Genomic DNA, 22818 nt, shown 5'->3' with positions numbered 1-22818 from the left:
CCCCAATCCCTCCCCTCCCGCCCCCGCCCCCCTAAAAGTGTCTCTGGTTCATAGTTTTTTGTTGATTTTGATTTTCACTTTCTTATAGTTATTCATTTTCCTGGTCCATTATTTAAGTTTTCTAGATTCCTGCTATGAGTGAGACCATCCGGTATTTTTCTTTTTCTTTTTGGCTTATTTCGCTGAGCATGATCCCTTCCAGCGCCATCCATGTTGCAGCAAATTGCATGTGTTTATCTTTTTTGAATGCTGAGTAATATTCCATGGTATATATGTACCACATCTTCTTGATCCAGTCATCTATTTTTGGGCATTTGGGTTGTTTCCAAAGCTTAGCTATTGTAAACAGTGCTGCTATAAACATAGGGGTGCAGGTGTTCTTTGGAATTGATGTTTCTGTGTCCTTTGGGTACATACCTAGGAGTGGAATTGCTGGGTCATATGGAAGCTCTATGTTTAGTAGGTCCAGAAATCTCCACACAGCTTTCCACAGTGGTTGGACCAGTTTGCACTCCCACCAACAGTGCAGAAGAGTTCCTTTTTCTCCACACCCTCGCCAACATTTGTTGTTGCTAGTTTTTTTAATATGTGCCATTCTCACTGGTGTAAGATGGTATCTCATGGTAGTTTTGATTTGCATTTCCCTGATGACAAGTGATGTTGAACATTTTTTCATATGCCTGTTGGCCATTTGCATTTCCTCTTCAGAGAAGTTTCTTTTAAGCTCTTCTGCCCATTTTTTGACTGGATTATTTTCTTTGTTGTTGTTGAGTCTCATCAGCTCTTTGCAGATTTTTGTGATCAGTCCTTTATCATTAGTGTTGGGTGCAAAAATGTTCTCCCAGTTGGTGGGGTTTCTCTTTGTTTTTGTTATTGTCTCTTTTGCTGTGCAAAAGCTCTTTAATTTGATATAGTCCCAGCTGTTTATCTTTGCCTTCACTATCACTGCTTTGGGTGATGTGTCTGTAAAGATGTCTTTGATGTGCAAATCACGTAGTGTTTTGCCTATATTTCCTTCTATATATTTTATGGTTTCAGGTCTTATGTCTAGTTCTTTAATCCATTTTGAGTTGATGCAAAAATCCTCAATAAAATTTTAGCTATCAGAATCCAACAATGTATCCATAAGATAATTCACCACGACCAAGTTGGATTCATTCCAGGGGCACAAGGATGGTTTAACATCCGAAAATCAATCAACGTTATCCAACACATCAATAAAAAGAAATATAAAAACTATATGATAATATCAATAGATGCTGAGAAAGCTTTCGACAAAGTACAACACCCATTCATGATAAAAGCCCTTGAAGTTCTTGGGATACAAGGAACATACCTCAACATCATAAAGGCCATCTATGACAAGCCAACAGCCAGTATCATTCTCAATGGTGAAAAGCTGAAAGCAATTCCATTAAGATCTGGAACAAGACAAGGATGTCCACTCTCACCATTGCTTTTCAATATAATACTGGAAGTCCTAGCCAGGGCAATAAGACAAGAGAAAGACATCCAAGGAATCCAAATAGGAAAAGAAGAAGTCAAACTATCACTATTTGCAGACGATATGATATTATACATAGAGAACCCCAAAAACTCCACAGAAAAGCTAATTCAACTCATCAATCAGTTCAGTAAAGTGGCAGGATACAAAATCAACACGCAAAAGTCAGTAGCCTTCCTATACACAAACAATAAATCTGAAGAAGAAGAAATCAAAAAGACCATCCCTTTTGTTATTGAAACAAAAAAAATCAAATATTTGGGAATAAATCTAACAAAAGAGGTAAAGGACCTATACAAAGAAAACTATAAAACACTGTTAAAAGAAATAGAAGAAGACACAAAGAAATGGAGAGACATCCCCTGCTCATGGATTGGAAGAATAAACATTATTAAAATGGCCATCCTTCCAAAAGCAATATACAGATTCAATGCTATTCCAATCAAAATTTCAATGTCATTCTTCAAAGAAATAGAACAATTATTGATGAAATTCATATGGAATCACAAAAAACCCCGAATAGCCAAAGCTCTCCTGAAAAAAAAAGAAGGGAATGGAGGCATCAGACTCCCAGACTTCAAACTATACTACAAAGCCATAATCATCAAAACTGCATGGTATTGGAACAAGAACAGACATACAGACCAATGGAATCGAATAGAAAATCCAGAAATAAACCCACAGATTTATGGTCAACTAATCTTTGACAAAGGAGCAAAGACTATGCATTGGAGCAAAGAAAGTTTGTTCAATAAATGGTGCTGGGAAAACTGGGTCGCTACATGCAAAAGAATGAAGCTTGACCACCACCTCACACCATACACAAAAATCAACACAAGCTCCTCTTTTTGCCTCTGCGGGCTCCGGGCTCTAACTCGAGAAGCCCGCCTTCACCCTCTCTGCTTTCCCAGGACCTTCAAAGACCAACTCAAACGTCTTTCTTCTGTGAAAAGCCTGCTTGGAGATTTTCAAAAGCATCTCCTCGTTCTACAATAAATACATCTAGCCTTACTCACTGAGCACCCCCAGAAACACTGCCGGCCAGGGACCTGTGTTGAGAGGTCTCTAATTTTGCATTCCTGATGCCAGCTGGAACGGCCTTTCCCTCTCTTATCCCACAGGAGTCCCGAGTGCACAGGAACGCTGCTTTTCAGAACGTAAATTCCTTACAAGGAGCAGGTCTGCTAACGTTGCTCGGCACAGTGGCCAATAAGATGCAAGTGATAACTGAAATATTTGGATGACACTCAAACAATTCTTAGATTTTCTGGCAAGCACGATAGGGTGTGATTTTCTTAAATAAAAATTATATAGGCTGCTACCTTTTCTACATGTACGGGCACTTTTTAAGTAGCATAGGAGGGAGGCAGCTTTCACCTGTGGCTTTCTGCTTCTTTCAGAGACAGTTTTTTGAATAATGGTGGCATCTGGGTGGTAGAGTCGAGACTGTGGGAAGAATCGGTCATTTCTAATATCCTAGACATTTTTTTTCCCAGGAAGGACCTCATTTGGTTTTGTTTAGCTCTTTGATCTTCACCTTTCTGTTCCCTGTCAGGTGGGCAGGGACAGGGATTGAATAAACAGAAGGCCACCCATCAAGTTTACTTATTAAAGAGCTGGGGACTTTTCTGAAGCAGAATCCAGGAAGAATGAGAACTCCTTCCCTGCAACGGTTGGTGAGGTGAGCAGAGCTACGTCTCTGTCTTCTCCTGCCTCCTCCTTGAGGAAACAGACAGCCTGGAAGGCAGGGGAGGTGATTCCATCTTTCCAGCACTTTCCCCAACTCCTGCGTGTTCCCAGAGTGAATGATCATTTTCCCCCAACACACACACACACACATGCCTCCAATAAATCACATAGATGAGACTAAGTCAGCTCACCTGGATTTTCTTCAGTTTTCTACAGATTAAAGGGACATTATTCCTCGCTTTGCAACAGTGGTTGAACTTTGTCAATAGCCCCAAGACAGGAAATGGCTTATTGCACATGAGCAAGTGAGATATTCCATATTCTTGGTAACCTCCCAGCTGCACAGAGAGCTTCACATCTTAGAATAAAATGATGTCCAAGGTCATTATTTTCTAGAAAACGCTCCAACCTTATTTAAAAGGGGCTGGGGGGATCTCACAGCTCTGTGATGTGATTTAAGCGTCTGTCCACGATGAGAGAAAAGACAGCTTTCTAAGATGTTGAGATATAAAATAATCTTGTAATAAATGTATTTCAAAACAAACCCATCCCCCAAACTTGCCTAAGAATTAATTCCTGGGACCGTCCCCCTCCCGTCTCTCACCTGCCCACTCCCCCACAGTCCTTACCTTGTCACCTGATGCCTGACCTCGACCTCCCTTTGCCTGTTCATCGGATTATTTTTACAAATCAGGAAGTCAGCTTTAAAAAATGTTCGAACCCCCCGTGATTTACCTACTGACCATCATTCCGAGGCTGAGGGGCCATCGGGACACTGTTGTTATTTAACAAACCAGACAAAAAGAATGTCGGGTCTTTCAATGTTTTATTTTGCTGATTCTTCACCGCGCAACGAAACAAAGTTAGAGATAAAATAATACGCCAGTTAAATTCGGCTGCTACCCACAACCCAGAACCTTAAACAGAAAAATCAAAGCAAGCTGTTGAGAGATCATAACATTATCTTGGGTGAAGTCATTTGTTAACGTCTGTAACAAAACCAGGACGGGCCATCAACCGAGTTCTTCCACCGCCAAGTCGCGGGAAGACCCGGCCCGGGAGTGGCCCAGCGCGCGCCCAGCGCCATCCCCGCCCGCGGTGGCCGCGCTCCCGGCCAGGGCCCCGCCGAGCCGCGGGCATTTGGGGCTCCCGGCCGCCCCGCGCCTTTTGGCGGGGCCGAGCGCTTATTAGCGATTGTGCGTTCTGGCCGGACAGCGACTGTGCAATGCCTTGTTAACTATTTTAGTACACCAGGAACACCGTCTCCGGGAAAGGTGGTTGGATTTTGTTTTTAGGCAAGCTCAAATGTTTGTTTTTTAAGCAAGCTGTGTATCTTCGGGGAAGAGGGACAAAACGGTGCGCCCCGAGTTCTCAACTGTCTTTCTAAGAAGACTCCATGATTTAAGAGCGAATAATCTCCGCCAACAAAACGCCCCAAACGCCTGCGATCCTCAGAAATTGCACTCTAACCGCCGGGGTACGAAGGCGAGCAGACCCAGCACCCCCAGTGACCCCGGAGTTGTCATGGCTCCCTCCCGCAGCACCGCGACGGCCCGCCCGCCGTCTGGCCGCCTCGTCGGACCGTCTGTCTGCTCCGCCCGGGACAATCTGCACCTACTAACTGGCTCTTCTCGGCTGCTTGAGGTACGGCTGCCTCCCTTGACGGCGCTGGGCCAGTGTCCTCTGGCTCGCGAGAAGGGAACCCCCCGCCCCCGCTCGCGGAGAGCACCCCGGTCCCCCGGCTCGTGGGTGCTGCCGCGTGAGCAGTCGCGCTCCGGGCTGGCCTCCGCCGCCCCCAGGGCGAGCGCCGCTTGGCGAAATCCCCCGCCCCCGCGAAGCGCACAGGGGCCTGGGGACTTTGCGCGGGGTGAGCGTGGGGTTGGGGCGCGCGCGGCTGCCCCCCGCAGCGGGAGTCCACCCCGGACCCCAGACGGCGCTCACGCTCGGTCCAACATCCGCTTGGGTCACCGACGTCCCCGCGGTGGGGGCCGGGAAGGGCACGCGCGACAGTCCCTTCTTCTGGATGAAAAGGTTCGAAATGCGCTCCTGGCTCGGTCCGGCTCTCCCCGGGCGCAGGGCTCGGGGGCGCGAGTGGCCGGGCCGAGGTGGCGCCCCGAGCCCGGGCCGGGTCTCACTTGGTGAACTGCGCCTGCACGGCCGCCAGGCCCAGGCCGGCCGGGACGAGGTGCGGGAACTTGCAGACGGCGCAGGTGCAGAGGCCCGGGCCGCCCGCGCCGCCGCCCGCGGCGCCACCCGGGAGCGCGAACTGGCCGCACGGAGGCTCGTCGAGCGCCAGCGACAGGTACTTGGCGGGGCGCAGCGCGTCGGGCGGCCCCACGGCGCCCGGGGCCAGCAGCACGGAGCCCGGCGCGGCGGCGAGCAGGGGCAGGCCGGCCAGCAGCAGGCGCGGCGCGGCGGGCCCGGCGCCCTCGCCCAGCGCGCGGCGCAACTCCTGCAGCGAGCTGCCCAGCAGCAGGATGTAGTTGCGGGCGAGCAGCAGCGTGGCGATCTTGGAGAGCTTGCGGCCCGGCGCGCCCTGGCAGTGCGCCGCCGAGTAGGGCAGGATGACCTCGCGCAGCGCGTCCATGGCGAGGTTCAGGTCCTGCATGCGCTTCCGCTCGCGGCTGTTGATCTTGCGCCGCAGCTGCTGTTGCTGCTCTTCTTTGGCGTCTGCCCGGGAGCCGCCGCCCGCGTGCGCGCCGGACCCGGGTCCCGAGCCCGGCGGCTCGGCGGTGGCCTCCGGCTTCTCGCGCGCCGCCTTGGGGAGGAGGGGCGCCGCGGGAGAGCAGGAGGCGGAGGACGTGGAGGAGGGCGGCTGCCGGTAGCCCACCAGCTCGTACAGGGACGCCCCGAGCTGCACGTCTCCGGGCCGCTGTGGCCGCAGCATGGTCGCGGGGGCCGCGTTCACGCGCGCCTGGGAAACCGCATAGTACATCTGGGGGGCGGCGGGGCCGCCGAGGGCGCCCTTCAGGAACGCCCCGGGGTGGGCCCTGCGGCAGGCCGCCCCTCCCCGCGGACCTGCGCGCGGGGAGCCGATGGCGGGGCCGCGGGGCGCGCCCGACCCCTTTAAGCCCCGCTTGGGAACCTGCGGGGCCCGGGGCCGCCGCGCGCAGCCAATGGAGACGCGAGGCCGGGCGCAGGCGCTTGCCCATTGGCCACCCGCGATCCGGGCCGGCGCGGAGGTGCCGCTGGCACCGCTCAAGGAGGTTATTGTCAGCACCCGCGAGTGTCACAGGACCGGCCCCGGGAGGGAGGGGGAGCCGGCGCCTTTTGGGGGAAGGGTTGGAGTGCGGTCCTTCGGGAAGGACCTGTTGTCGCGCTGGCTGGAAGTCCTGTCCCCGCTGCCTGTGCTTGTTGGAACACACGCGCGTGTTTGTTTGCTGTTTTAGCTGGGGCCAAACGCACTTAACATGAAGTTTACCATCTTAGCCATTTGCAAGGGTACCGGTCAGCGGGGTTAAGTGCTGACCTGTTGCAGGTGCAGAAGACTCGTCGTGGTGCAGAGTGAGGCTGTGTGCACAGTAGACGATTCCCCAATGACCGCCGCCCACCCTGCTCCTGGCCACCCCGCTCCTGGCCACCCCACTCCTGGCCACCCCACTCCTGGCCACCCTACTCCTGGCCACCCCGCTCCTGGCCACCCCACTCCTGGCCACCCTGCTCGCGGCCACCCCATTCTCTGGTCTGGACTTGACTACTCCAGTTACCTCATTACCTGGAATCTTACGGTATTTGCCTTTACACGCCAGCTTGTGCCATTTAATACAATGTCCTCAAGGCCCATCCTTGTAGCTCGTGTCGGGGTCTCCTTTCTTTCAAATGCTGGAAAGTATTCCCGTGGATGTGGACAGCCCGTTTGACCATCCCTTCCTCCCTGGCTGCACACGTGCCTTGCGTCTCCCTTTTGGCTCCTGTCAAGAAGGCTGCTACGAATATGGTGTAAACCATTTTTCAAAGTAGGCGATTTCCTGCCAGGTTTGGAGAAGTACATTTCTGGGCTCAGTCAGCAGCCAAGCAGCTTGGTTAGTGCCTGGCACTCACCACCCCCTCCCCCACTTCTGATTAAAACGTCTTTAGGGACTCAGGAGCTTTTCGTGTTGGGTTTCTTTCTCCCCCAAAAGGGACGTGTGTTTGTTCTATCTGTGACTTGCTTAAGTAAAACTCACACAGAAACTGGCCTCTTATGAGAAAGGAAACTAAACAAAGATAAGAAAACACCCCCACACTCTTCTCTCCTTTGAGGGCAGGGCTGAGTCTACCCTTTCTTCAAGCTCAACAGTGTTTTGTTGGTTGGTGGCCATGGCAGGATGTACTGTCTACCTTGGCTTCTTGTCGTGACATGGTAAAGAGGCGTGGGGAAGCGAGGCTGGGGTAACGTCTCCTGTCTAATACAGTAGCCACTAGCCCCCAGAGCTACTGAAGTCTGACCAATTGTAATAAATTAGAAAGTTAGCTCCCTGTTGCTCCAGCACTGCTTCACACCACCTGGAGCTACCAGGAGCCATCAGCTGCCAGTAGAGTGGCCATCTACTGAGGCGGCACAGATAGACAACATTTCCGCCCTCACAGAAAGTTCTATTGGACAGTGTCGATGTCGAATACAGTAGAAATTGAGTTGCTCTCACTCTGTTGTTCTCTGGGATAAGAAAAGGGGTGCTATGGGAGAGCTTTTCCACCATGGGGATAGATTTCAGCTCCAGGAGACCACTGGCTGCACTTGCTGATTTGGGGGCTGCTCTGTTCTTATTACCACCCCACCCCCACACTGGAGCTCACTCTGATTTCTGCTTCCCAACCTCTCATCACCGGTGACATCTGCCCATGCCTCAGGTTCAGCTCTGACATTACTTCCTTCCTGAAGCCTTGGGGTCTTCTCTCTCTTTCTCTCATCATGCTTGGTAAACCATAGAGGAGTTTCCTCAGGGCCTAGATGGTGCACATCAGCTCTGCGTTCTGCCCTCATTATTTTGAGGGCAGGGACCACCTGTTCATTTCTGTATCCTCCCAAAGCCCAGCATGCTGTGTTGCCACTACTGCATCCAGGGGATGTCTAGGGATTGATCTAGAATCTTCACTAGCTAACAGGCTCATCTCTTGAAATGTACAATCTCCCAATAATGCTAGAGTTCAAGAGTTTCCTCTAAGTTTCACAAAGAGGGAAGCAGCTTAGCCTCATAGGGACACCTGACCCTAGGGAGGCCCTGGCAGGATGTGGTGTTGGGAATTCACTTGGGCCCCCCCCCCCACCCTGGCGGGGGCAGGGGTGGGGTGGGGGGGAAGCAAGAGACCTTGGAATGCAGGAGCTGAGCTGTCAGTGGCACTGTATTAGCCAGGAAGGAGAGAGGCCAAAGGGATAGTCTAGAAAGTTTCAAGCAGCTAAGTCAGACCCTCATAATCTTTTTACCATTTGTTCTGTCTGCCTTTCAAAGCAGCTTATTTTATTTTCAGGATAATGAAGAGCTTTTCAGTAACGAATGAATAAAAAGTTCTAAATGAAATAGTTTACCCTGTGACATGGAGCAATTTTTGTGTTGAAAGTTAGGGAGAAGGTGAAAGCTGCCAAAAATTAGCGGTCAAGGGGCATTTTCATTACGATGTGATGGAAGCAGAGTGAAGCTTTCTTGCCAGCAGTTTTCAGCTTTGTAAAGAATGGAGAGGAAAGGTGACTTTTAGAATGATTAACCATAAAAACAAGGCACTTTTAGAGACGCTTTTGCAATTGGTCCTTCAGGCGACCCTGTGAGCTGGACACTGAAAGTCCCTGCTGTCCAGGATGAAAGTGAGGTTCTCAGAGGGAGTGTGTTTCTGGGGTTGACAAAGTACCTTCAGAAAGGAGGGAAAGTGACACTGTCAGCATCGACTTCCAGAATTCTCTCTATTTGGATCAGGCTTCCAGGCCCCTGATGGGGAGTGTGGGGCACTGGGAGGAAGGCCTGAGGACCAGCGTGGACCACTCCCGTGGCTTCAGCCATGTCCCAGCAGAGACAGTCCCCAGGAGCCATCTCCCTGAAACATGCATTAGCCCCCCTCTGGCAATGCCCACCCATCCCCCAAAGCACTTCTCTGTCCTGTAGCTGATGTGCTAAATTGGGGTAAACATCCAGCTTCCTCCTCTGTCCACATCCTCTTTGGGAGCCCCTGGGCCTCTCCATGCCAACAGGAGGACATGTGAGTGAGAAGGACAAGCTAGAACCTAGAGAAGAGTGGCCTAAGCAGCACCCCTATATGCCCCACGAACAGGTCAGGGCACCCCCAGAATTAAAGATGTGGAAACAAGTGTGCTGCTCCTCCCCCCAAGTGTCTCTCTTTTCTAGGGGTGTCTCTGAGGGTTCCCACCAGTTCTTGACCTTGCCACAGCTCGGTCTTGGGGCAGAAGGACTCCTTGCTTGCTTGCTTGGGCAGCCTGAGCTGAGTGCTTTTGGGGAAGCCCCAGGAGGGGGCTCCGGGTGGCCGTATGGGCCCAGCATGAGCCCCGGGTTTGGCACCCGTTGAAACTGGTAACTTGGATGGTCCTTCTGCTGGACCGGAGCTCCAGCGGCATGCAAAGTGTGACAGCTGGCAAGGGCAGCAAGTCATTATAGTCCCTGGCAGGAGCTTGTGGGCCGTCTCAAGGGGAGGCAGCTGCGTGGCCTCCCACATTCAGGACATGCTTGGGGAGCAACTTGCATCTGCCTTAACAACCACTCTTGTCTTGGCCAAAAAGAGTGTGTGTGTGTGTGTGTGGGGGGGACAGGCTTCCTTTTCCTTATAGAGAAACCTAGAGTGTCTCCCGCCATCCGCCCACCCTGCTGTCCACCCTTGCTTTGGGTGAAGAAACCCTACCTTTTGAAATGGCAGGCAGTGGAGACCTGAGGCCTCAGTGGGTGTCGGGGGAGGGGAGGAAACGAGTGTTTGGGGTGGGACACCATCTACCTCCTCGGTAAGCACAGGCATGTCCACTGCCCCAAGCCCCCTATCGTCCCTCGAGAGACACTGTCCTCATGTAGAAGGCCAGCGAAGTGTCCATGGTGGGCTTTGCTAAAACATGCTATTAAACTGGTTGGAGCCAGGGCCTCCCAGGTGGCGCAGCGGGTTGAGCGCCACACTGTGAAGCTGTCCACAGCCTCTGCAGCTTGGGTTCGATTCCTGGCCGGCCAGGGAGATTCCCACATGGCGCGGCAGACCTCTCCTGCCTTGCCCGCTGCTCCTCTCAGTAGTGTCTTCAGTCCTTCTGCCTGTTCTGCCCCCTGCTCTGCGTCTGGCGAATTCTCTCACCCTCCTGCACCTCTGACCTGTACTCTGGTTCTTGTATAAATAAATAAATCTTTAAAAAAACACATAAAAAACCTGGTTGGAGCCTGGACCTATAGTGAAGTAATGGAGTTCATGTTTTAAAGTGCTACTTTAAGAAGGTCAGACTTCATTGGAAAGTTTAATTACCAGGAGCTGCTGAAGTTCACACTGTTGTGATGAGAAGGGGAGCAGCACCCTACCTCTGCCCCCTACAGGATCCCCCACCCCAGGGGAATGTCACTCCGCCTGAAATACAGAGGCCTGGGAAAGAGCTGCAGAGAGAGGGGCCCTCAGCTTCTTTCTGGGTAGAGGGAAAAGCAGAGAGAGAAAACGGGAGGAGATAAATTACCCTCAGCTAAGTACTCTCTGCTGCAGAGGTGCTCCTTGCTGACAGCTCTTCTCACCTGGGGCAGAATGAAGGTATAGGAAGGGTTCAGGTTAACTAAAGATTCCTGCTGGGAATTTTGAAACAATATCAACTTCAATTGGGGGTGCAAGTTAATCACATTGTTTTTTACTGCTGTGCTGCTAGAGTTACTTACAATGTTATTTTAATAGGATGGTCTTGTCACATTTCCCCTTACCAGTGCAGGAAACAGGCAGTCATGCAACATCCCATGTTATAATTAAAACACTAGAGATGATCAAACATGGTAGGTGTGTTTTGCAAATATTATAAGGAAGTTGATTCTATTTCATTGTTCATAAATACCATTTGGACCTGATTTTGTAAGGGTTACTACTTAAGATAATGTCTGAGTCCAGATTTATCCTGTGAGATTTATTTATTTGTTGGTGGAAGAAAGTTCAAGGAAAAATAGGACTATGAATCAGATAGCAGCTTATATTTTTTGAGATTCCTTTTTTCATAACAAAAGGTTATTTGGCCATTGATGTAGCTCCAGTGGTGATAGCGCTCACATGGAGGGCATAGTCTCTCTCTCTCTCTCTCTCTCTCTCTCTCTCTCTCTCTCTCTCTCTCTCTCTCTCTCTCTTTCTCTTTTGGTCAACTTCAGGGTCACCTAGTAGAAAGAGAGATTTTCATTACTTCTGTGACTACCAAGAGTTGAGATTATACATGCCATTAGGTCTCAAAAATCTGATATTTTAGCAACTTTCACTATCTATCTGAAAAGGACTATTTTTTAAAAAACATCTAAATAAGCCCATGAAAAACTTTATAAAAAGCTAAATACAGTTTTTTTGGTTTTGAAAAAAACAAAGAGAAAAACAGAAGAGAGTTTTGCCACATTAAAGCTTAAAAACATATGGGCAGAACCACCCGAGAAATGGAATGGAACGGCCAGAGAGCCTCTCGGTCGATGTGATGAGGATAACTGTCGATTAAGACAGGGATGTTCCCCTTGCAACTCGATGTCTAAAGGGTTGGTTTGGGGCACCACAAAATAGAGCCCCTGAGTCTCCCTGAAGTCAGAAGCTGAAGCCAAATGTTCCAAAGGCTTACACTAATACAATGAAAAGAGACAATTTGCTTGGAAGGCTGTGGCTAATTTATAACACAATGTCCAATGTCATGGTTAGTTTTGTTGCAAAAATTTGGCAGTTGAACCCAGAGTCTCAGGCAGCCTGAAAAGATGCAAGCGATTCTGGCCACAGCATCCCTCTCTGGCTAGATGCTCCAACGGTTCAAACAAGCCCTTTCATAGAGACGCGGGGCCAAGTGTACTCAAAGGAATGAGGGGAAACAAAGGTGGCTCTGAAGTCATTTCCCCGCACTGGGTCCAGCCATCCGGTTTCGCTCTTTCCCCATTGAGCAGGCAGAATGCAGCAGGAAGAACCGGGATGAAAGAGAACAAACAGGCCGATGTGTTTGGGGAGAGCGTGGAGGGAGACCGGGGCACTGAGCTGCTAAACTTTCATTCTAGGTTTTCAGAAAGGAGTGAATGATGAATTATAGAAACCTGAAAGGTAATAAAATATGGGTCACTGAAGCGCTGAGGCCAAGTTCCTAAAACACCTGCAGAGACAGAAGGTTCTGGAAGTTCCTGTGGCCCCACGGTCGCCTGGACAGACACTCTGCCCGAGGCACAGAAGGGGACTGTTCACAGCTCACCTGTTGTTTTCCTGTTGGCTGGCTGTCCTTCCCCGGCTGCAGGAGCCAGCGCTGCGCCCGCCCGACTCTTGATCAGACCACCGGGGACAAGAAAGGGCGTGTGAAGACACAGGGGGCAGCTAAGGAGAAGGCGAGCTGGGGGGGCCCCCTGGCCCTCCTCTCCCAATGGGGTGCTGACCTGGAAATAGGAGCCTGGGTGGTGGACACAGTCTGCATTAAAAAGCAAATCTCTGTTGTAATATTCTAAGGCTTTTCTGCTCAAAGCCTCAGCCTTTTTATTTCTTCTGAAGAAGGGGCCTGCTCCTTATGTTGGGGATAAGAACTAGTTCTGCAGCCTTTAGTTCTGTTTTCTTCGACTCCAGGCATGGCCTTCGGTTTTCTCATCTGTACAATGGAAATAACAGTCTTGCCCTCCTAAGGTTGCTAGAAGGATTAGAAAGAGATGCACATTGGCTTGCTCCGAGTCTGGCCCACACTACCTGCTTAATGACAACTGTTGCTAATATTTATTGCGTGCTGGCTGCATGCCAGGTACTATGGAAAGATGCTTGCAAGTGGTTTTCTTCAGACCACAGGGGTGCCCCAGTTCTTTGGCTAAGTGCAGGCTTTCCCTGCATCAAGGATATGGGGCTTCCAGTCCCTTCCGTCCCTGAGCTTGCTGAGGACATGGCTGCTCTGGGCACATGGCTCTGTTCAGGAGATGCTTCACACGGACCCAAAACTCCAGCAACAGTTGCTAAAAGGAGCGTATAAATGTGAGCCCAACATAAATCTAGACACCATCAGAGAGAGCTGTGGTGTCCGCTTTGAGATCAGACCAACTGGCTTGGAATCCTGGCTGCCTGTTTGCTGTCACCTCCCTCGGCATCTTGAGGATGCGGTTACTGTAACTCCTCTTGTCAGGTCCTGGTGAGGACAGAGGACTGATGCCTGGAAGGCACTGAGAGGAAGGCCTGGACAGGGTCAGGTTTACTGTTGCTTTATTTACCCCTGTTCTGGGTTGGTCCTGTCCACCGCTGGCCTCCCCGTGATGTTCTCACCTCAGCACCTCAGAATGTGACCTTATTTGGAAACAGGGTCATGGCAGATGAAATTGAATCAAATGAGGTCACTAGGGTGGGTCCTAATCCAACAAGACTAGTGCCCTTAAAAGGGGGAGAAATTCAGGTACAGACAGGCAACATGGAGGGGGCACCGCGTGATGAGAAGCTGGAGAGCCAGTGATGCCCCTCTGAGCCAAAGGATGACAAAGATTACCAGCAAATCACCAGAAGTGGACAGATGCCTGGACCAGATCTCCTTCACAGTCTCAGAAGTTGCCAACCTTGCCGAGACCTTGACCTTGACCTTCCAGCTTCCAAGCCTGTGGCCCGACACCTTATTGTGGTTTAAGCAGCCCTGTCTTGTGATAGCCAAGCTGTCCACACAACCTCTGCACTGACTCGCCCAAAAGCTGGGGGTGCTTGGAGGTTCTGTGACCACACAGAAAGGGCTCAGCCTCAACTCCCACTCAGCAGCGTGCGGGCAGGTCACGTCCACTGCAGAGGAGCCCTGCAGGTTGGGAGGCGAACAGAAGCAGATGAGGGACCTGAGGCTTGGGGTTGGTGCGGGTTAGGGAGGTGGATGGATGAGAGGAGGAGAGTGTGGCTGCTCGGGATGGCACAGGGCAGAGACCTGGGCCAAACCATCTTCTGTTCTGGGTCACTGTCTCCCCCCCACCCCCCAACGGTGCTAACTGGCACTGACAATGCACGTCAAGTCCGCACAGGTGCCTGTCTTCCTCCACTCTGGAGGGCAGGCTCCGTGAGAGCCGTGTTCCCGCTGGGTCCCGGAGCCTTGCACGGGGCCAGGGCGCTCCTCCATGTGCTCAGGAAATGCTTGAATGAAGAGGGCAGAGGAGGAATGGATCGAGGTCATCTGTACCCCTGAACCACGGGGTACAGAGCCTGGAGCCAGGTCCTTGAGAAGGGGAGGCCTCCCTGCCTTCTAGTGATTTACAAGCCACCTGGGGCTCTGAGGCTCATGTGTGTGAACACCTTGCCAGCAATATCAGGTTTCCTGGTGTGGGCCGAGGGGAGGAGCCAGGGAGGTAATCTGAGCTGTTGTCAACCCAGCTTGCCCAGCAGTGAACTTGGTACAGTGCAGTGGGAATCCGGGAGTCCAGTGGAGCTGAGCTCTGTGCAGCCAGGCAGGCCGGGTGATGCTGCTGCAGCTGGTGGGCCACGGCTGAGGACCGAGGCTTTGCCTTCCATGTGGAGTCAAGGGAGAGGCTACTGGCAGCAAGGCCTCTGGGACGGGCTTAGCAGAAGAGATGGGGCATTGGGGTTTCAGAAGGGGACAAGCAGAGCGGGGGTTTAGGGGGGCTGGGGAATAGGCCATTATGACTGGAATGGATAGTGGGGACAAGATGGGAAGACAAAAGAGGGGGGCGGAGGAGAGAGGGGGAGGAGGAGCCCCTGCCACACATGCCCTCTCCCTGCCAGCTTCTCTTTTTAAGAGTAGTTCCTAGAAAGATTGAGACACGGACACACTGCCTCCCCTGCCTTGTCAGACAGAATGTGTTTGCAGAAATGTTGCAACTCACTTGCCCAACAGGGCACTGTGGGCACAGAGCAAGCTCTGTGCAAGATGCTGCCGCCCAGACAGGGCGTGCGCTCTGGGGCCACTATTAACAGTGGGGCTGGGTAGCTCTTAGCAGCCTCGCTCATATATTTTGCAAACCATCTTCACATCTGTTACTTCCTGGCAGCCTTATGGAATCCCTATGAGGTTGGGAGGGGACCTGCCCATTTTGCAGGTGAAGAAACAGAGGTCCAGAGAGAGTGGGGCCAGCCTGGTCGCTTGAATGCAGAGCCCAGCCTACAGGCGGGAGGCATCCTCTATTCCTATCATGCTGTGTCTCTCTTCGCTGCTCACGGATGTTCACAGGCGTGCAGGAGAGGGGCAGCAGGTCTCAGTGGGAAGGCTCCCCAGGAAGCTTGTGGGATGGTGACTTCTTGGTTACCTGGACTCTCCTTCCAGAAGGGGTTGCTGGAATGCCAGAATATTCTAGAATCTCCTGAGGGTAGGCTTGGCCTCCATCAGCTCCCCCCAAATCACACACCCATGGGAGGGAAAGAGGGGCAGCTGTGGCCACTGGCGCTGCTTCCCACATTGTATGGAGACTAAGGTCAGGGCCAATTTCACGCTCCTTCTTGCCTTGTTAGGACCTTTATTTCCATGCTGCATGCGTGGCAGCTGCGTGTGTTCCAATGAGGAGCCAGGAAGTATCGTGATGTTCTTAAGAACACTCGAGACGAATAGCAACACCACCATTAATGCGCTGGATTGGTCCGATTTTAATGGTGGAGTTTGGTGGAGCTGTTTGAAGTGACCGAAGGTGTTCAGGGCACGTTTTCATTGGCTTTGAGAGGGCAGGAGCTGGCCTGCCTTAGTCCATCCTTGCACTCCCCTCCATTAAGCGAATCCACGGTCTTTTACAAAGGGAAGAGTGGAGGTAGCTGTCACTCTACAGGTGTGGACTCCTGGTGTCCTGGGGGCACCTGACATGGGGAAAGCAGCTCGGTGGGTCCCAGCCTGGCCCAAGTCTGCCCCTCCCCCCCCCCCCCCCCCCCCCCCCCCGGCGGGACAGTGGGCTGGAGCTGGTCCCTGTGTGCTGGGCACAGCTGGAAGCAGCCGGTGGTGCTCTGGCTTCTTCTTGACCATCTCCATTGTGGGCCCTGCTTGATCTGAACTGAGCTAACAGACCTGGGTGGAGGGGCCTCCTGTGCTGGAGGGGCCTGCTGGGCCACCCTCTGGGGTGCAGCTCTTTCTGTTACTCCTTCAGGGGAGAGGAAGAGAGACAGTGGTGTGGCTTTAGGCTGTGTCCACAGGCCCCTGCAGCTGTGAGCCACGCACATCACAGGCCCCAGCAGACAGTCCAAACACCCCCTCAGCCATTTTGATGCGCCCACAGGGACTGCAATTTTGGTTTTCACTCTTTCTGTGCTCTCTCCTCTCCAGTCTCCCCGAGTCCTCTCCTGGTGGCCACACACGCTCAGCCCAGCCGCGCTCCCTAAACCTGTCTCCCAAACCCATGCTGGCCTTCCTGTTAACAGAACACTCTCTCTGCTGAGGATCTGGTTTGCATCTCTGCATGTCTGTGCGAGCGCGACTTCTCCCTGTGCGTCTTCTGGTGGAATCCTTCAGAGGATTCGGTGAATGGAATTCTCTTCTGCCCGTTGCAGGAATGGAGTCCTGAGAAAGGGTAGCATGGAGATCTCGGCAACACCCCCAGACGTGTGCACCCTGTATCCCTTCCTGGGTTCACCCCAGTGTCCTTGGCGCTACTGCTCCCTGCCACCAGCCTGCCTTCTCACCAACACTTGGCTCTGTAATGAGTTAGGTCTTTCCTGCCCCTTCTCTGTCCCTGGGCTGCCGTGAAGGTGGCCAAACCTCCCACTTTCTTCTGCAGGACACATGCAGGTCCCCGCCAAGTATCGGGATGCTCGACGCTCTGTTTCTCATTTCAGACTTCCCCTAGGGCTGCGACAGGCTTGAGCAATTGCTTTCATGCTGCAAACTGTTTTTGTTTCTGTTTTTTTTTTTTTTTTTAGTTTTGCACCAGGGAGACTTTTCCATCCTTGGTTGGCTGGTGCTGTCAATGTCTCTCTCTCTCTCTCTCTCTCTCTCTCTCCTTCCTTCCCCGCCTCTCTTAAATCCTTACAGACTGAGGAAGTACAGGGGCAGGAAGGGGTCCTAGAAGAGAGATGGTCTCCCCTGCCACACCCCACCCCAGGAATGACTAGACCAGAACCCGCGTTGACTATGAGACGCTCTGTTCTGTCTCTTGTCTTTCTTTTCATCTGCTGTCCTCAGGCTTCTAGTGAAAGGCTGGTTTAATCGTCCCCAACTGTTCTCTGCTGTTGAGTGGGAATGAACAGAAGGCTGGCGAGCCCCCCTCTGCTGGGCAAATGCGTGCTGGGGGAGAGGACTCTCCTCGGGAAGCCGGCGTGGGAGCGCAGCGCTTGCGATCCCTCCTTGCAGCCCCGGCCACGCCACTAGCCTTCTCCACCCACGCCTTGACCTCACGTCTGTCCTGCGCTCAGCAAGCGCAGGACCAGGGCCTGCCCCGGGCCAGCCGGCCCGGGGCTCAGAGGGCACAGAGAGGGAGAGGCCGTGACAGGGCCCTCCCGCAGGGGAGAGGAAGACAGACAGGCCCATGGGACAGAGTGCAGCTGCGGGCTGGGGCACCCATTCTGCCAGGGAGGGGAGGGCTTGAGGGGCCTCACAGAAGCCGGCCCTCCCTCCTGAAACTCAGTTGTTTGTTCTGGCTTAACTGAGCGAGGTCAGGTGGGTGTCAGCCCCCCTGATTACCTTAACAAGTTGCGAAGGGACTGAGTCATCCTCTGAGACAGCGGGAGGAGCCCCACCCTCCTGTGTCCTCCACGTCCACCTACACTAACCTACCCCCCCCCCGCCCCCCTCCCCTAATCCCAGCTCCCGCCTCCCTCCATGGCTTTGCTTACATAGAGGTAACTGCCTGCCCAGTAGGTGCTCTGATTTGTGGGTGTCATTGTTTGCTTCACAAGACAAAGGTCGTTTGAATCACACCTTTTGCCTCTTGTGTTTCTCGCTCACCTGCTGGAATCTGGCCATGTAGGGGGCAGAGCTGGGACTCAGGCTGGAGCTGGACACCTGCAGAGGTGGGGTGAGGGGTGACCAGGTGAGCATCCCCTCTGGGAAGGCAGAGTCCTACTAGAAGCTACCCTGTTACCAGGGAGCTGGTCAGAGCCAGGGCCTAGTGTGGGGGGGACCAGGGGCGGGAGGCAGCTGCTGGTCAGTCTGGAGCAAAGAGCAGGGACTGCTGTGCTGGTTGCCAGGGTGACAGCCCACTGCCCAGGGCCACAGAGACCATCCATTCAGGGCATCGAGGCTGGACCCCCAGGGCAGCCAGGAGCACCTCAAGGGATGGTAGCCCCCACCCCCAATCCTGAATGGTTGCAGAGGACCCTGTGGGCATACAGCATCTGCCTCTCTTAGTAGAGGATTCTTTAGGGGTCCTCAGGGTGTTTGTAATTTAAATGCTGTTTTACATGATTAAAAAGCAATTAAAAAAACAGTCATGGGCATGTGCGTAGGTGAGGGCATGTGGGTGGGTGAGGAGCGGCTCGAGTGAAATGCTGGCCAGGCTCCGTGCTAAGCTTTTCAACCACATGGCCTCACTTCACGCAACAGCCTCTGGAAGTCTGTGATGTTGCTCCTTCTCCCTGCTCAGGTGGGAACAGTTTTGCCCTGTCAGTCCAATATACGGGAAGAACTTGCCCCGGTAGCAGCCTCGGCCAGCCCTGGGGACAGAAGAGGCTCCTTGGCCACAGCTGGACCTGGTGCCCTGAGCTCGCCCCTCATTCCTAGGAGGCCCTGGGAGGAAACTTGTTTTCTGAAAATGGCACCAAACCCAAAGTGAAGAGACTCAGTTTCCCCTCTGAGACAAAGGAAGATAGAAAAAGTTGGAAAATTGTTATTTGGGAGGTGGTGGATGAAGGCCCTTCAAGTAACTGTGCAATAACCTTATGTAGGTGGCTACCCAGCTTCCTTCCTCGTGTCTTAGAGATTTACAAACATTAATAAGGCTAAAAATGACCAGAGGGAGGTCACATGCTTTAATAGTAAAGATGAAATAACTTGACAAGTCTCTTAGCCATTGTAGCATGAGTCTGAAAACAGAAATTGACACAGCTTTCAAGTTTCCTGCTTTGCAATCCCAAGATACAGAGGAGATTGTATGGAACAGTGTGGAACAGTCTGAAACAGTGCAGAACAGTGTGGAATGGCATGGAACTGTCTAAAACAGTATAGTACAGTCAAAACAGTGCTGAATAGTTTGGAACAGTATGATAGTCTAAAACAGTATGATAGTCTGGAACCATATAGAACAGTCTGGAACAGTCTAGAGCTGTGGAGAGGCTGATCTACAGCAATGGCAGGGGCCAGGGTCCTGGTCTTGGCTCTGCCATCTGATCCTGGGAATCTCCTTCCCTGCAAACTTGGATCATGGTGCCTTGACCTGTTGACCTCGTGGAGACAAAGTAATGACCATGGGAAGCATTGGCAGGAGCATTCCATGGGGCCCTGCCTTCTTGGAACAGATTCATGGTTTCACAATTAATCACCAAATCCTCATTGCATACTGGGGAATCTAGGCTAATTGTTTGCTTTACCCGAATCTTGTCCATAGAAATTGGTACTGGTATCAACACTCCTTCCCTTTGTCTCAGCCCTAGGAGAGTGGTGAGCTAAGGCTGATGGGGACAAGCCCTAGGCAGGCCTCATAAACTGTTCTTATTGATAAATGCTGACAGTTGCTGTCCCGTGGGAGTGGCATAAAGCGACACCTGGGGATGGAAACCATATGCCATCTCATGTCACTGCTTGGCAGTCGCTTCTATTCTCTGAGATAACTTTGGATAAGATGAAAGTTCTCATTTATGTAAAAATAAATGCCCATTCCTTAGACCACCATGCAGCACTTGCCCCCAAGAAGAACAATGAAAAGAATCCATGTCAAGGTGGCTTCTGTACTGGCTTGTTAGTACGGAATAGAGGTACATTATTGATGCTCAACCTTATGACAACTGGCAGAGGTAGGACTTTTCCTACCTCTAGTGGGTGCCAGGTGCATAACTGGGAGGTGGCAGTGCTGGGAGGTGGTGGAACTAGGATTTGCCTGATTCTAAGAGCCAGGATTACTCCATTCCACTAACTGGGAATAAGAAGTGCATGAATCTCAGGTGACATAGGCAGAGCCCTCACTCCTTGGCATCTTAATTCCACAGCTATCCAGTTATTAGAAGCCTTGTCCTGATGCTGGTTTTCACAATATGCCTTTAACGTTTGTTATTGTTGAAGCAACATTGGTTTATAACATTATATAGGTTTCAGGTGCGCAGCCTTAGAAGTCAACATCTGGACAGATCACATTATGTTCCCCAGCAAAAGTCTCGTTTACATCCCTCCCCATGCAGCTGACCCCTTTACCTGATTTTCCCTCCTCTTCCCCCTTCCTTCTGCTCACCACTATTTTGTTTTTTGGGGAATAGTTTTGTTTTACTTGCTCGTATATTTTGTTTCTTCCACATAAGTGAAATCATAATTGTGTTTATCTTTTTCTGTCTGACTTATTTGTCTTAGAATAATACCCACTAAGTCCATCTGTGTGGTTGTGAGTGGTGGGATTTCACCTTTTATATCGCTGAGTAGTATTCCACGGTGGCAGATGCTACATCTTCTTTACCCACTCATCTGCTGATGGGCACTGAGGTTGTTCCCAATGTGTGGCTCTTGTGAATAATGCTGCCATGAACAAGGGGTGCATCTGACAATCTGCCTTCCTTTAGAGCTCCAGAATGGAAGTTTCTGGATTCCCTATCACCTTTCCTGAAAGAGGAAGGGAAAGCCTACCAGGGATGCTGAGGAGCATCCCAGCCATGGGGCCACACTCAGTGACCCTCACAAGCTGGCATCAAGTCTTCCTCCTGTTTGGGGGAGTACCCTGAGGAGTTAGGGTCACCTGTACCCATCCCCTCATTAGAGAGCTGGTCTGGGTCCCAGACCTCATTCTACCACCATGAGCTAGATGACCTCATGTCATCCATGCACAAAGGGGGTCAGCTTTTCTCTGAGGTTCTTTTCAACTTCTGATTCTGATATAGGATTGAAATGTCCTTAAAGATGGAAGTGCCAGAGGGGCAGCTCCCACCTAACAGGGACAGTCGACAACCAGGTGCTCCTCTGTGGTGGAAATGGATTTATTTGTAATTGTCTGGAAGATCGTTGCTGATACTTAGTTGGCACCTGCTAGGCTGCTCTCCATTGTGACTGTTCTTGGGAAACCAGAGAGATTTATTTTTCCCAAGGCCCACAAAACCCATTAGCTCACCAGTCTGGGGTAGGTAGAGTAGCTGGTGCTTTCTTAGTTTGCTCCTTAAACTGTGACTGAATTATGGCTCCCTAAATAAAGCTATGCTGACATATGGGGTCTTTACAGAGGTCATTGGTTAGGAGTGAAGCCATTCTGATGGGCCCTACAGAATGCCTGTGACTGTCCTTACAGAAGCAAGGGGCCTGGCCATGGGGCACACACAGAGAAGAGGATGTGAGGACATGGGGGAAGCCACCGTCCAGGAGCCACAGAGGGAGGCCTGGGCAAGATCCCCACAGCCTCAGAGGGAACCAGCCCAGCAGATGCCTTCATCTTGGGTTTCCAAACTCTAGGCCTGGGATAATAAATTGTTGTTTAAGTCCCGGATCATTTTAGTAGCCCCAGGAAAATCTGCAGTTTCCTAGAGGGGGAAATTAGGAAGGATTCCTGATCAAAATGGCTTCTCTGCTGAAAGAAATTGGACTTGGTTCTTAGAGGGGGACAGAGACCCACGGTCTTGAGATAAGTGAGCAACTCGGGGAATCCTGGGCCTTCTACTTTGGGTCCCCTTCTATTTCATTTTCCGTCTCTGGGCTAAGGGTGCCCCTCCCCAACTTGTGCTGCCCCCTCCCCATGAGTTTGAAGTTACTTTTAAGAATTGAAATGATAGGAATTTAAGTGACTGTTAAAATGAGCCAAGTCTAGGTTAGCTCAGAGTGCCTGGATCTGGGGGCACATGTGTTTTGAGGGAATGCAGCCTTCAGGTTGGACCTGTCTAAAACCTGGTCTGCTTTTCCACTCTCACCACTGGCTGCTCCCCAAATGCATTGTCCCTTTGTGGAGCACAAGGCAGCAGACCCAGACCCGCTTGTTTCCCAGGATCGGGCTTGCTGGCGGCCGGCAGTTGCAGGAGGCCTGTCCTGACCCCTCCAGGCCTATGAGAAGTTCATGGGCTGTTAATAAACTGGAACCAATCGGTGAATGCGGCCCACAGTGCAGCCCTGCGCCTTGGGGGAGCCCGCACTCGGGCTATCTGCACAGAGCCCCTGAAAGCCGCGGGCCCTGTCGGGTGCGTCCGGTGAATAGACATATGTCCCAAATGCTAGCTCGGGGAATATCTAATTAAGCGACACAATGATCGCTTCTGCCCGGGGCTGTCGCAAACAAGGCTCTGTCACTCTCCTCTGAGAACCGCAAAATGAGAATGCGCTCTCAGTGCGTGATGATGAATATTTCGAAATATATTAGAATTGATTTGGATGCCCCATTCTCACCACTGAAAAACAACAGCCAATGTTTTCTCAAGATATTTTAAGTCCCACGGGGAGGAGGGCGGTCCGGAGGTGGGGGTGCGGGGAGACTAGGTATTGGTTGCGGGCA

At 51.9% G+C, this 22818-nt stretch overlaps 1 protein-coding gene across 1 annotated transcript; it reads right to left on the bottom strand.

The window, feature by feature from the left end:
• Positions 1-5324: 5324 nt before the first annotated feature.
• On the bottom strand, positions 5325-6128 carry OLIG1 (oligodendrocyte transcription factor 1; the record flags this gene model as incomplete). Its single annotated transcript, XM_084231744.1, has 1 exon — positions 5325-6128. The coding sequence occupies one exon, from the start codon at positions 6126-6128 to the stop codon at positions 5325-5327; it is 804 nt and encodes a 267-aa protein (XP_084087870.1).
• Between the last annotated feature and the right edge of the window lie 16690 nt (positions 6129-22818).

The sequence above is a fragment of the Talpa europaea genome, assembly GCF_964194135.1.
Source record: "Talpa europaea genome assembly, chromosome: 4".
Classification (NCBI taxonomy): domain Eukaryota; kingdom Metazoa; phylum Chordata; class Mammalia; order Eulipotyphla; family Talpidae; genus Talpa; species Talpa europaea.
The sequence above is the reverse complement of the archived record's forward strand: the minus strand, read 5'-3'. Positions and strand labels throughout refer to the sequence as shown.